The following is a 13,280-nucleotide window of genomic DNA, read 5'->3' as shown; positions in this document are numbered from 1 at the left end:
CTGATTGCACTGGATTCATGGTAATAAGAGGGTTATATAAAGTCTGGAAGAACTGTTTGAATTTTATCATCACCCTTTAGTGATAACGTGCACTGTAAATGACTAAATTTAACTTATTTAAAATCAAAATTCAAACTGGTATCTTAATCATCCATGTGCATTACTATTTACTTATCTATTTATTTTTTGGAATGTTAAATTATTGGTAATTTTAAAAGAAAGCCAAATGCTAATTGTGAGGATAAAGTATTCCAGTGATATACAAAATCACTTATAGAAAAACATTATTGTTCTTATTTTACTTATTCAATGGCACTCTTGTAGTTCCATATAATTTATCTATCCAATGATGTCAAAACCTCAATGGGTAAAATTTAAGACATGTAAAGCAAAAGTGAGCTAAAAACTGACCCTACTGTAGGTTTCCATATGAGTTGATGTGTGGTGATATGTTGTCAGTCCAGTTTTCATATTTTCATTCAAAGCCTTTGGCTGCACGCATTGTGTTCCTTAATATACTCCTCAAGAGATTAAAATAGTTCTCTGAAAGTGGGTAGAGATTACTGTTGAGGACAGGCTACTATTCAGATCGGTAAACTTTCAGGTGGAACGTTAGAAAATCTGGTAACTTCATGTCTAAATCCAAACTTTGCTGCTCATTTACTGCTATGTATATATATATATCTATACACAAATTAAAACATAAGCTTTGGATGAGATTATGAAAATGAATGCAACGTCTATTAAAATACTTGTCAGCATATTCTTATAGAAACAAATTCTATAAGAATATGCTGTCCTATTCCTAGTTTGGCGTACTTTGTTTTTGCTTTAATCGTGGACAATGTTCTTCAGAACTGTCCCTGCAGCATTCCTCAGCCTTTTATCAAGGGTGGGATCATCTACAGTCTGCTGCACGTTGCATACGGAGGACAAATACGCAAAGTGGTGAACAAACATTTATTGCTGGCATTGATTTTCACTTGAGCTTGGGTTGCAGGCACCATTGGCTTCAATTAAAACCCTCCCCACCCCCAATAGAGTAAATCACATAAGATTTGACCTATGACCTTCTTCTAAGCATCTGCGACCTTGCGCTTTGCTTTTTTAACTGCCACCTGGCAGCAAATACAAAGAAATGAAAAGACTGCATCAGATCTCTGCTTAATTCTTCATGGAGGAAAAGATCAGAATCACAAAGTCGGGTAACAAACCCATAATCTTTTATTGCACATTTTTTCAAGTGCGTTCATTTTACATTGTTTAGCTGGACATTTTTACAGGGTGTTGAGCAACTTAAAAACATCAGACATGTATGCGCAGAAAATCGATCGAGATATTAAAATTTGTAATTCTGATTCAATTCTCTAGATCCTGATTGTTTCACGTTTTTATTCTTTCACACTTTTTAACTTAAATAATATATTCCTTAGACACTGCTGAAAGACCTGGAGAGATAAAAGACTGGCTATTTTTACAAGTAGATTTCAATTGTTTGGGTTTTTTTTAATGTAGAATTTTTTTATTTGTTTGTGAACAATTATATGTAAGGAATTATGGCAATAACAGCAGGCCGGAAGTCTCACGTCATTTGAATTCTAATCTCTGACTTTTCAATTCTCCTCTGTGGGACATCATCTGCACATGCTCACTCCGTACCCCTATCCCCCAACTTTAAACAGACGTTACTTTATTCATCACAGCATGCAGGTCTGTTGAGTGAAGTGTGTGTGTGTGTGTGTGTGCCTGGGCGTGTGTGTGCGTGTGTGTGTGTGTGTTTCAGACAGGGTGCGGCCCCAGTCTTAGCACAGAAAAAGCCCTGCGGTGTTTGCGCAGCAGCAGTCGGATCTTATCGTCGTCTGAGTCGGGGTCCAGCGGCTTATTGTACTCCTCGTCCTCCACCTCGTTCTCCGAGGCCTCCCCGCCCTGTCCGGCGTGCGTGGCCTGCGTGGAGCTGGGCTCCGAGGCGCTCTTCTTCCTCCACTTAGTGCGTCGGTTCTGGAACCACACCTGGCGCGCGCGCGCACGCCCACACACCCACACGCACACGCATACACAGCCTTGTTTTCAGCAGAACAACACCGAGCTCAAATTGTGGCAGTGGCAGGTATTGAGGCACTTCCGAGCCTCAATACCTGCCACGGTAAGGAGCAACGGTCTGCCACTTCGGTCTCAACTTGTTTTACCGAGAGCTCCACGGGTGCGAGTCGAAACGAATCACGACCGAAGAGTTGCTCAACATGCGCCTCCTGTTCACAGGAATTAGAGCGCTGCAACGCAACGGAATTCACTTATGAGGCCTTAAATTGTTTCTCATTACTTCCGTGTTGCAAAACTCATTCCCGCGAGATTTATAATTAAATAGCTACTCTAAACAGTATGGTGATGACATAAAAGGCGTTTCAGCCTAAAGTCTTGTAGTTCATTGGAAAAAGAAGGGTTTGGATGCTGTAATTCTAAAACTGAGTTTTCCACTGATTTTTGTGGGGAATGTTTAATTAATAGTGGCATTTTATTCAAATCTAAAATGCAACTTATAGCTCTCTCATTTAAACAGACTTAGACGGAAGAAATACATTTAATCTAAGTCTGCCTGGGGATATTAATAACTTGGAACTTAACTAGACATAAACTGCAAATAATATATGAAAAATTTGTGAGTTTCCAGAGCTTTTTTTTTGTGATTTTCACTAATAAGTTCCCACGAAATAAACACTTCGCAATCACAATTTCTATTAGAGATTCAGTCCTCTATAAACGCTCTGCTGACCAGCCGACATGACACCAAGCTGGAGAAAACTTGTTTGAGGCACAACAGCCACAACTTTTTTTTTTTTTCTCTACTGTAGTCCCCTTGATAGAATAGCCCCCTGGGCAGTGAGCCATAGCGCCCATATCCAAACCCATCACTGATCAGCCAATACAAAAAAATACAGGACATTTTTAAAAGGAGCAAAAATTAGAATCTCAGTCAAAAGCTGGCTGTAATTGTAACGTGGTGAAACTCACCTTAACTTGTGACTCAGTCATTCCCAGAGAATAAGCCAGTCTTGCTCTTTCTGGCCCGGCCAAGTACTTAGTTTGCTCGAAGGTCTTCTCCAGAGCAAATATCTGGTGTCCGCTAAATGTTGGTCTGGTGTGTTTCTTCCTGTTGGGCATTTCCCCAAGTGGATCACTGCCTACAAAAGTATAAAGCAAAAAAAAAAAGAAAAGAAAGGAAAACAAAATAACAGTGCAGGTTTGGGTTATTGTTTTAATAATTTGGATGAAATTTGTTTGTTTTTTTGTACCCAATTTTGAATAAAAAAAATAATTTAATCATTTTTGCCATGATTACATATTGGGGATTTCTAATGTTATAATCCACATCACAATTTATTCCCTGATGTGACAGAAAAATGCTGAATAAAAGTTCTAACATAATGTAAAAGTGCAACATAGTTTTCTTTCTCTCCAGATGTTTTGTTAAAACAGACGTTACAACTAAACGTCGCCTTTAAAATGAAATTCAAGTGAAGCGTTATCGCGTTTCTCTTGAATCTGCCTGATCCTTGTCTCAACAAGAGCCTGCTCCTTGGCAAGCTGCAGTAAGTTTCTGTGCGCTGATTAGGTCGATTCTGAAACCCTCTGCAGACTCACCGCCAGTGCACTGTTGTCTCCCTCCTCTCCAGTCACAGCTGCTCTCTGCCCAGCAGCTCACACTACGGCCCTTCATGGGGCACTCCGCGGTGCTTTTGGAGAAGCCCAGCGAGGGGTTGTAGTCTCGGTTGTAGTACATGGACGCAGTGGTTACAGAGGGACCGAACCCCCCCATGGGGGAGTACCCAGACAGCAGCGTGGTGGTGCCGGAGGAGCCAACCCCCACCATGGATCGGCTCAGGATGTCGCTGATGCCGTGGGGAGTCCCCGGCTGCAACTGGGTGTTAAGGCCCGGGTTGAGTTTGTAGAAAGAGTTGGGGACTGAGTACTGGCACACCGGTGCCTTAAGGTCTGAGGGGAACTGGTTCAGGCTGTTGTTGAAGAGGAAAGACCCCTGGACGTTCGGATCCATGGGAAGTTCTCCAAATCTTTTTTCCGCCACCCCCCACTGTCAGGAAAACATCCAGTAAGATCCAAGCTGGGGAGAGGCCTCTGGTGGCCCCCCGAGGAAAACGTTGAGAGCTGCAAGCGGAGTCGAGATTCTGGAGGACAGCTAGCTTCTTGAAGATTTAGCCCAAAAGCAGCAGTCTTAGCATGAACTCTTTCAAAGTCGCCTGAGAATGCACCATGCAGTGCCCATCCTCAGTTTTGCATGGGATAGCTCCATATCTGAGCCCTCTGGAAACAGACCTCAGCTATGTCCTACAGATACATGCCTCCTGCTGCCCCTCTCTTCAGAAATCATAAATACGCAGAATGTGGAAATGGAGTGGTTCCTTGATAAAGATGGCCCGCATTAGAATGCAGCCGGGGATTGGCCTGGGTCTCACAGCATCACAGCATCCATTGGCTCCACAGTGAGGGCCGAACATTTTATTGGACGGCAGCAGATTAATAGTTTTTTGAACAGATGGAGTGGGAACAAGTAGATTTTTTGATGGCCTGCCATGTCTGATCAAGTGTGTTGCTGCGAGAGCAAGCAGAGGAGGGGGAGGAGAAGGAGGAAGGGTCCTCTCCTGGTTTGAATGAAAAAATTTAATCAAATACATAAAAAAAAAAATAATGATAGATGTACAACCCTTTCCAGTAGTTTACATACATTCAATATGAATGTCATATTAAGTTGGGCTTTTAACGGTGAGTTTGAACTTATGTTTTTTGAGGGGGGAAATGGTTAGAAAACAACTTCAAATGGTTTGAAAAACAAGAATTGAGTTAACTATGTCCATTCATAATGTAACTCCTGGAGTTTGAATTTATTGTGGATTTTCTCCAATCCATACAGGTTTAAACTATAGCATGTCAACTCAAGCATGATTTCCTGGCAGACCTGATTATTGGCTTGGTCCATATATTTTCAGCAGATCTAAAATGCTGAATGCTGGCATTAAGTAATGGCTTTACTACTGACAAGCCATTGCAGGTGCTAATGTTAGTATGGTATCTTCTCGGTTGGCTCATTCTCAGTCCATGTAGATGTAAAACTGGCATTACTGTGGATGTTGACGCTGGTTTTCTAGCAGTTTATATTACATGTTCCAAATTATTATGCAAATTGAATTTAAGTGTCATAAAAATGTAATTATTTTGTTGTGCTATTAAATTTATAGATGGTATTGTGTGTCAGGGCTCTTTGAATCACTGTAATTAATTTCAGAGAGCTGGTTGATTAATTTGTCTGATGAGCTCAATTAAAGGAAAACTACTTAGGAAGGATGTTCCACATTATTAAGTAAGCCACAGGTTTCAAGAGAAAGGATCTTTGCTGATGAAAATCATCAGATAGTGTAGTGCCGTAAGACAAGGTATGAAAACCTTAGATATTTAACAAAACCTGAAATGTTTTCATACTGTGAAGAGATTTGTGGCTGATTCAGAACAAAGATGGGTTTGTACAGATAAAGGCGTAATGAGGAAGGTTTCTGTTAGACAAATTCATCAGATTAAGAGAGCAGCTGTTAAAATGTCCTTACAAGGCAGCAAACAGTAATTTGAAGCTGCTGGTGCCTCTGGAACCTCAAGGTGGAGGATCCTCCAGAGGCTTGTGGTGCATCAACCTACTATTCGACCTATATTTTTCCATACGGACTCCATATGGGTTGTAAAATGGACTGGAAAATCTTAGATGGAGTCAGTTGTTGTATATTGGCCTCATGTGCATAAAAAAAAGAACAATAAATGTCTTTTTTTTTTCTTTTTTTTTTTTTGAGAAGCCAGTTGAGTGCCCAGAATAACTTGTAACATCTTTTATAAAAACGCCCCCACTGGGCCCGTATCGGAAAATTAACATGTAGCATGTTCTTAATGTTACATTAAAAGCTGTGGAAGGCTCTCCTCTGAAAGCGAAACCACACCAGATTTCCAATTTTTCAAAGTTGGAATTTTTGGAAAAAGCCCACCAAAGTGGGCGGAGCCCAGAGACACGACTGAGCGTGGGGATGAGTGGAGGTGATGAGAGGGGATGGAAGAAGCACTGTTGTCAACTTATGTACTTTGTCGCCATATTCATCAACTTTTCAGACCCGTCTAGTGACTTTTTTCTCTCTCTCAAACAGCAAGTAGTGATACATTTAGCGACGTTTTTCTGTTGTTGCAGACAGCGAAGGCTGCCGTGAACCTCTCCCACCTCCCAAACACTGCCCTCTGTCCTGTAGCATTTTCTCGCCGAGACCCTTTCCACGCGTGTCCACGTCGCAAGTGAATCACACAATTACAAAGACGGTCATGCTCAGCTTGCTATTCCAAATCCTGAATCGCAGCCGGGTGGGGCCCGGGTCTGAGTGAGCTGGTTTCATACCCGGACCCCGGACTATTAGGAAGTGGCTGTACCACAGCAGTCCATAGGCACTGCTTAGGCACCGTTCGACCGAAGGAGTCCAGCACGGTTTAGGTAAAATATTGTCAACCTAAACAAACATACACAAAAATGTCCAAATTCGCAGAGAAACAGAGATAAAGATTTGATAGAATTGATTTGGAGGCGATGACTTTAAAGTTTGAGTCCAAAAGATAAGCAAATAACTGTTTTAAGAGGCCACTCTATCAAAAAAAAAAAATAAAAAAAAAAATATGTAGGCTATTTGTAGAGCAGCTTAAACATTAACAATAAGTACTATTTGTCTTTCTTGCAACGGTATGAATGGTTAATGTTCACGCAGGGGATAAAAGGAAAAAGCTACACAGAACAAGCATTTGTTTCATTTTACTGATAAAGATTTAGTAACTCCCCGTGCTAATTACAAAATGTAAGTGAGTCCCGAATAGATTGTATAGTTTGTTTATGATTCATTTTTGCTAGGAAATTATTCTATTGCTTTATGGGCCACACATTCCAGGAGCTTTCCAGTAGTTTTCAGTTTCACAATGACTGATGGCCATAAAGCTCATGTGATCTTATTTCTTGTAATTCACCGTTACCTGTAATGCAAGTTCTGACAGCAAACAGCTGCGATGCACGAAGCAGTCTGCAGTTTGTCCAGTCAGATGAGACAAGTCAGATAATTATGGCTCTTAACCAGAGGCACATGCATACGGTAAATTTCCAGTGGTTCTCTCACGCAGCATTTCCTGTACAGGATAAACCGCACATGGCCAATCAGAAGCAGTCCTACATAATTCTATCTTGGCTAATAGATCTGAGTCAACCGCTTTCTGAGGAACTATAAGTTACATACACAGTTGAAAGCTAAAATTATGACACAACTGTGCAGAATATGTTTTTATCTTTTCTTTTTCTCACCAAAATACGTCACATCTGAAACATCTGAATGAGTCATAAGTTACCTGAAAAAAATGAAAGGAAGGTGGTTTTAAATGTAACTTAAAATCTTTTTTGGGTGGGATTATTACTTTAATTTCACTGAGACGTGATTGTCCTATAAAAGGCTCTAAAAAAATCTTCTTAATAAAACCTGTTTAGTGATACGAAGTAGGTTGAAAAGGGGCTGAAAAAAGCAAAACATTGTATATTCTATTCTATTCTATTCTGTTCTATTCTAATATATTATATTATGAGGGGAATTGCCAGCCTAGTCAGAGGTCATTGTTTCAGCTGAAAGGGGATTTTTGCATCTGTGAACAAATTTAAAATTGTCTTCAACATAAGTTAGAAGCAAATGGAAAACAATAGTCAAACATAATAGGAATTGCCAATAATAAAAGAAGTAATGACTAAAACGTGAATTGGAAAACGTTTTATTTGGTTTGTTTTTCAAAAAGTCCTGAAAGAAGTCACAGGAGAAAGTGTCAGGTAAAATTCCAGTTTGATTCTGCCCTCCCTCTGTCCCGCCCCCTTCCTCTTTTCATTCACTCATTCACTGAGTGGATGTTTTTGTTTTCCGAACCGCACATGCGCTTCCCTTTATAGCAGGTCCGATCACTCACACTTGATCATAACCCAACCCCAACACAGGCGAGAGAGCACAGCTCCCGTGTCGACGTGCGAAAGATCACTTCTGCTCCAAGATGAGGAGAGAGGACCACAATAAGAAGAGTGGTAAGATTTCTACAACTTGTCTTCATTCTGTATTTGAATTGAAAATGCCTCTTTCAGGTTTTAAAAAAGATATTTAAGGATGTAAGATGCAGGAAAAAAAGCTCAAATTACAAGTCAGAAAAATATGCTTTATATACATATTTATATGTATGTATGTATGTATGTAAATATATATATATATATATATATATATATATATATATATATATATATATATATATATATATATATATATATATATAAATCCTGTAACTTAAACTCTTAAAGTTTCAGAAAAATAAGAATGACAGGGAAACTAAGCAGAAGCAACATAAGTTGGTTGTAAAACAGGTGATAAGAGAGTAATTATGAAGACTTCAAACAACTATGTCCATTCATAATGCAACTCCTGGAGTAATAAACCATGTACAGTGGGAAATCGGAAACATGATGTTAGATAGGAACGTTTTTGGACCAGTAAACAGTGAGTTGGAATCTATGCCGGGGGATTTGTGGATGACTCAATGTAAGACCTTGAAGCGTTGTAAAACGGCAAATGTTTCTGAGGACAGAAGGGAGAGCCTGACCTGACTTCAGCTATAAGACATGTCCTGACATGCATGGACTCCAGCAGGTTGCTCTGCAGACCAGCACTGTCCATGTTTTCGAAGCGAAAGTGTGCAATCTGACCGCTGTTTCCTCTGGTGGTAATGTGATAAGAAAATGAAAGTAAATAAAAGCGCTTGAGGTCAAGATTATGTCGGGATGTTCCGAGAATCCTGTCAGAGAGAAACGAGTGGAAACGCAGATTAACCCATTTTATTTAGTTTGCAGATCACTTCTACGTAGATTTACTCACGATTTCTTGTTCTTTGCTGACAAAGTTTGAAGCAACAGTCAGGCCTGCAACAGCAACAGAAATAGAAAACAGGAATATGAAGTAAAAGGGATTGTTCTGAATTGAACTTCTGGTTTATGAAGATCAGTTGTCCCTGTAAATCAAGTAATTTTCTTGCACTTACTGTAAACTAATAGCAATTATTAAATGGGAAGACTGACAAACTTCTCAAAATGTAACCACGCATGGCTCCTATTGTATAACACATTTACAAAATTAACTGCAGTAAAGTTCTGTTTACTATACTTGCTGCAACCTTGCAATTCATCAGCAGCTCAAGACATTTATGCTGATGCTTTTACTGTCTACCCGTCAGGATGTTGTGTTAAACTACATGTCCTGGTCTTATAGTGCAGCTCATGTTTTTGTGTAAATGTCATAAACATAATCTGTTGATGTCGTCACAAAGTTTTAATGGTGATTTTCTTCCCCTGCAGATCCGAAGATGACCCGCAAATGCGGCTCCTCTTGCCTCGGCCCCCTGGCCTTCCATCCTGGGGCCGTGGGAGACATGATCTGTCTGAGCGAGGGCGGTCGACGTGCCGAGAGAGTTGAAGACACTTTCAAAGGTGGCGTTGTTTTCACCAGCCGCCCTGTGAAGACCCACGAGAGGATCCGGGTGCTGGTGGAGAAGTGCGTGCCACACTGGCAAGGAGCCATACGCGTGGGCTTCACCAACGTCCCTCCATTAGCCAGATCTTTGCCTCTGCCCCCGTTGTCTATGCCCGACCTCACCCAAACCTCGGGCCACTGGGCCATCGCTGTGCCCGACTCCTACTGTCAGGAAGGTTCAGTGCTGGAATTCTGGGTCACATATGGCGGCAACATATATGTGAAATTTCAAAACTCTGGGAAGCAAAGGCTAGTCGTGAATGTGGACGTTAGAATGCCTCTCTGGGCCATGATTGATGTCTATGGTCAGACGTGCTCCGTCTTCCTTCTAGGTAATTTTAACACACCCACATTTTGTTTGTCTAACAACCTGAGCTTCTTGTTCTTAATAAAGGCTGCATGCACTAAAAATATCATTAATTCTCTGAATTATTCCCTCCTGCAGGCTCAAAGACAAAGGGTTTTCTTTCCAAGAAAACATCTTGCCCTGTACCTGAGCCTCCCATCAGACGGCCCTCCACTTTCAGTCTTGTAAATACAGCGCTGAGTGAAAACTCTGATGACGGGATGTCCTGCCTGAACATGGAAATCCCAGCAGGTATGTTTTCTGCCAGTGTCATTTGATCTTTTTGTTTTACCCATTAAAAGTGAACGATGGAGTCACCCGGATGTCTCATAGTTACATATTTTTTCTCTCTCTTCCGCTCACAGACAACCACTGCGTGGTGTGCATGGTGCGGCAGACGGACATCTCGCTGCCCTGTGGTCACCGCTGCCTCTGCAATCGCTGCACCCCCAGAGTCCTGGTGCAGTTTGGTACCTGTCCGCTGTGTCGACTGGTGATCAGCACTCCACCGGTGATGTGGAGGTGACCCTTTGGAGCTGGCTGATCGCTAAAACTGCTGCAGAAAGCATCAAATGCGAACTACTGACAGACTGCAACACTACAGACAGCAACCACTGAATGTGTCCCTAGAGTGAAGTAAAACCAGGATTTCAAAATGAATAAACTTGAAACTCATACAAGAGTAGAAGTTCTGAGATGCTACTAGTGTGAAGACACTTGTTTATTGTTGCTAATGATTGTTTTTTTTGAAAAAGAAAATGTGGATTTGTTATTTTCCTAAAGCACTTTCTTTTGTTATTTGTAAAGTCTTATTTGGGACTCAGGGTGTTATTTATAAGGTAAATATAATATTTACTTTGAAAGTATTTGTCAAGGACAAGATGTATATAATGCAGGATGTTTTTTTTTTGTATTGTCATTATTGCAAACTGTGGACATGAAAATAAACCACAATAGATTTCACAAATTTATATGACGGGATTCTTGTTTCAATTAAATGTCTGGCAACAGTAAAGATTTAAACCTATTTTATTCCCATAAAGTCCTTTAAATGCATCAAAATGGAGTTGAAGCACTCTGACAGTGACAGCAGATTTTAACACAGAAACTCGTGGCAGAAATGATTGCCATGTGACATAACACGGGCTGAAGGAGCCGAAACTGATAAGTGAAGTTTATTTATAAAGCTCTTCTCACAGACATACAATCACAAAGCACTATACAATAGAAATCAACCTTAAAACCATCCAAAACATGAAAGCAACATAAGAAACACAGAAAAATCAAGAGATAAAAGACTGGGAAAATAAAAAATGTGTCGACACTCAACACACAACAGCAGAGAACAAGAAAGAGCTTAAGAAGATTAAGCATAGAAACTAGAAAAACGTAGTAGAAATGTTAGACTCTTTTAACAGAGTTGATGTTTGTCCGACAAACTTATTAATGACTATAATGGCGAGACTGAACTTTGACCTAAAATATCCAACAAGAATAATGAGAAAATTTGTGATAAGAGCATTAAAACAGAGATAGCACACAGTAAACCACATAACAAAATAAAGAATTAAAATGATAAAACGCAAATAAATCAATTAAACCCAAATTTATTTCAGCAGCTGCAATAAGTATGACAAGATGAATAGATATGGAAAAACGACAAGAAAATCTTAACAGAAAATCAGCTAAATGCAGAAAAGATAATTAAAGAAAAATGAGGATTATGTGTTAGACGGTCTTATAATATTGTAATCACAGCGAAGGTCTTTTGAGGCTTTTCTGTTTCTTCTTCTTCTTTTTTAAAACTCTCTCAAGCCTCTTTCCTCATCACGTAACACAAAATCCTCCTCCATGAAAGCCTACTAATAGAAAAGCTCCTCAAAAGTTGGTTTTGAAAGACTCAAGAATTATGCACTATGAAGTTAGTGCAGATTAGATTTCATTCTTAAGACAGATCGGAAAATAAGAATATAGATTGCAGTATTTTAATTTATTTATTTATTGTATTGAAAAGACTAGTTTAAAAAAATTGAGGTTGAGGTTTTGCTGTCTTGGACCAAACATACGGGTTTAGCAAAGTCCCTGTCAATGTTCTTCTCCTCTGTCTGTCCTGATTCTGTTGTCGGGTTTGAAAGCAGGCCGCATCCATCAGCCAGTTTCATTCTGACTTATTTACGGTCTTGCTTTTGATATTTGATGCATTGTAAAACTTGTGTTATCATTCCTGAAAAGTCAACGATTAACAGGATGGGTTTAAATGAACCTAAAACGCAGACGAGGCGTTGGAGCTTGAAGCAGAGATGCTGCTGATGGTACGGGAAATTATCTGCATCAGCATCTAAAGGTGTCAGCAAGAATCATATTAACCCAGAGCTTAATAATTCATTAAAGATTGACTGGTTACAGATTCACCATTCTAAGAAAGAAGCTGAATTCACTTTCTGTTTGACGCTCCGTGTTGACAAATTTGGTGTCTATTACACAGGGAGCTGTAAGGAAGTGTTTGTGGTTCTTTCACTGGTGGGTATTTAAATGTTTATTTCATTATGGTTTGCTGCTTCTTTCCATCTTCTCATTTTAAATGAAGGTTTCACAAAAATAAACAATCGTGCATAATTGCTTTGCATGGATATTTCCTACAATGAAGTGAGTCAGCAGGAGCTCTGAGAGCTGAATGAGGCAACCCCCCCCCAAAAAAAAAAAAAAAACAAAAAAACACCAGAAAGGTTAGCAACAGAGCACTGTTATTGAAATATGAGAAGAAGATTGTTAGTGTGACCACCTTTCACACCATTAGTTGTGGTAACATTTTTGGCCAATTCTTTGTTTACTTCTTTCTGCTTTTTTTTTTTTTTCAATTTTACAAAGAACATACTGAAGATTTACAAAAAAAGTTTTATTGTCCGCTCAAGAAGAGAAAGTTTTTAGTCTTTCAAATGTGTATGTGGCAAACAATTTCACAGTTTTCCCAAAAATCTTAAAAAGAATATTTCTGGCCTCATATCTGACATTTTCTAAACTGTTCAGAGTAGTGAATAAATATTTTTGTCGTTTCTTTTTACATGCTCCCATCACCTCCATCTGATCCTTCACATCTTTAGACATTTTCTACTGAGTGCCGCTGAATGGTTTATTTTGGTAGGGATCTTCAAAAACAACCAAGACAAAGTCCACTACACACAAAAGGAAATTAGTCATGAATCCATTATGTGACAGAAAATTAAAGGCCAAACCCTCAGGATTCATTTCTACAATTTATGCATCTATTTATATTTACCGTTATCAAACTAGGCAAAGATGTTTATTGTCCT

General features: G+C 39.6%; 2 protein-coding genes across 2 annotated transcripts; one reads left to right on the top strand and one right to left on the bottom strand.

Annotated features, from left to right (window-relative positions):
- Positions 1-1,257: 1,257 nt before the first annotated feature.
- nkx6.3 (NK6 homeobox 3) lies at positions 1,258-4,381 on the bottom strand. Its single transcript, XM_044111257.1, has 3 exons — positions 3,640-4,381; positions 3,010-3,179; positions 1,258-2,010 (listed from the first exon to the last, which is right to left on the bottom strand). The coding sequence occupies exons 1-3, from the start codon at positions 4,049-4,051 to the stop codon at positions 1,780-1,782; spliced, it is 813 nt and encodes a 270-aa protein (XP_043967192.1). The 5' UTR covers positions 4,052-4,381; the 3' UTR covers positions 1,258-1,779.
- Positions 4,382-7,294: 2,913 nt separating this feature from the next.
- Positions 7,295-10,715, top strand: LOC122828049 (E3 ubiquitin-protein ligase NEURL3-like). The gene is made up of 4 exons (XM_044111256.1): positions 7,295-8,134; positions 9,449-9,955; positions 10,069-10,221; positions 10,335-10,715. The coding sequence occupies exons 1-4, from the start codon at positions 8,104-8,106 to the stop codon at positions 10,493-10,495; spliced, it is 852 nt and encodes a 283-aa protein (XP_043967191.1). The 5' UTR covers positions 7,295-8,103; the 3' UTR covers positions 10,496-10,715.
- The last annotated feature ends 2,565 nt before the right edge of the window (positions 10,716-13,280 follow it).

Source organism: Gambusia affinis, linkage group LG03, assembly GCF_019740435.1.
Source record: "Gambusia affinis linkage group LG03, SWU_Gaff_1.0, whole genome shotgun sequence".
Lineage (NCBI taxonomy): Eukaryota > Metazoa > Chordata > Actinopteri > Cyprinodontiformes > Poeciliidae > Gambusia > Gambusia affinis.
Note: the sequence above shows the minus strand (reverse complement) of the source record. Positions and strands in the feature narration are given on the sequence as shown.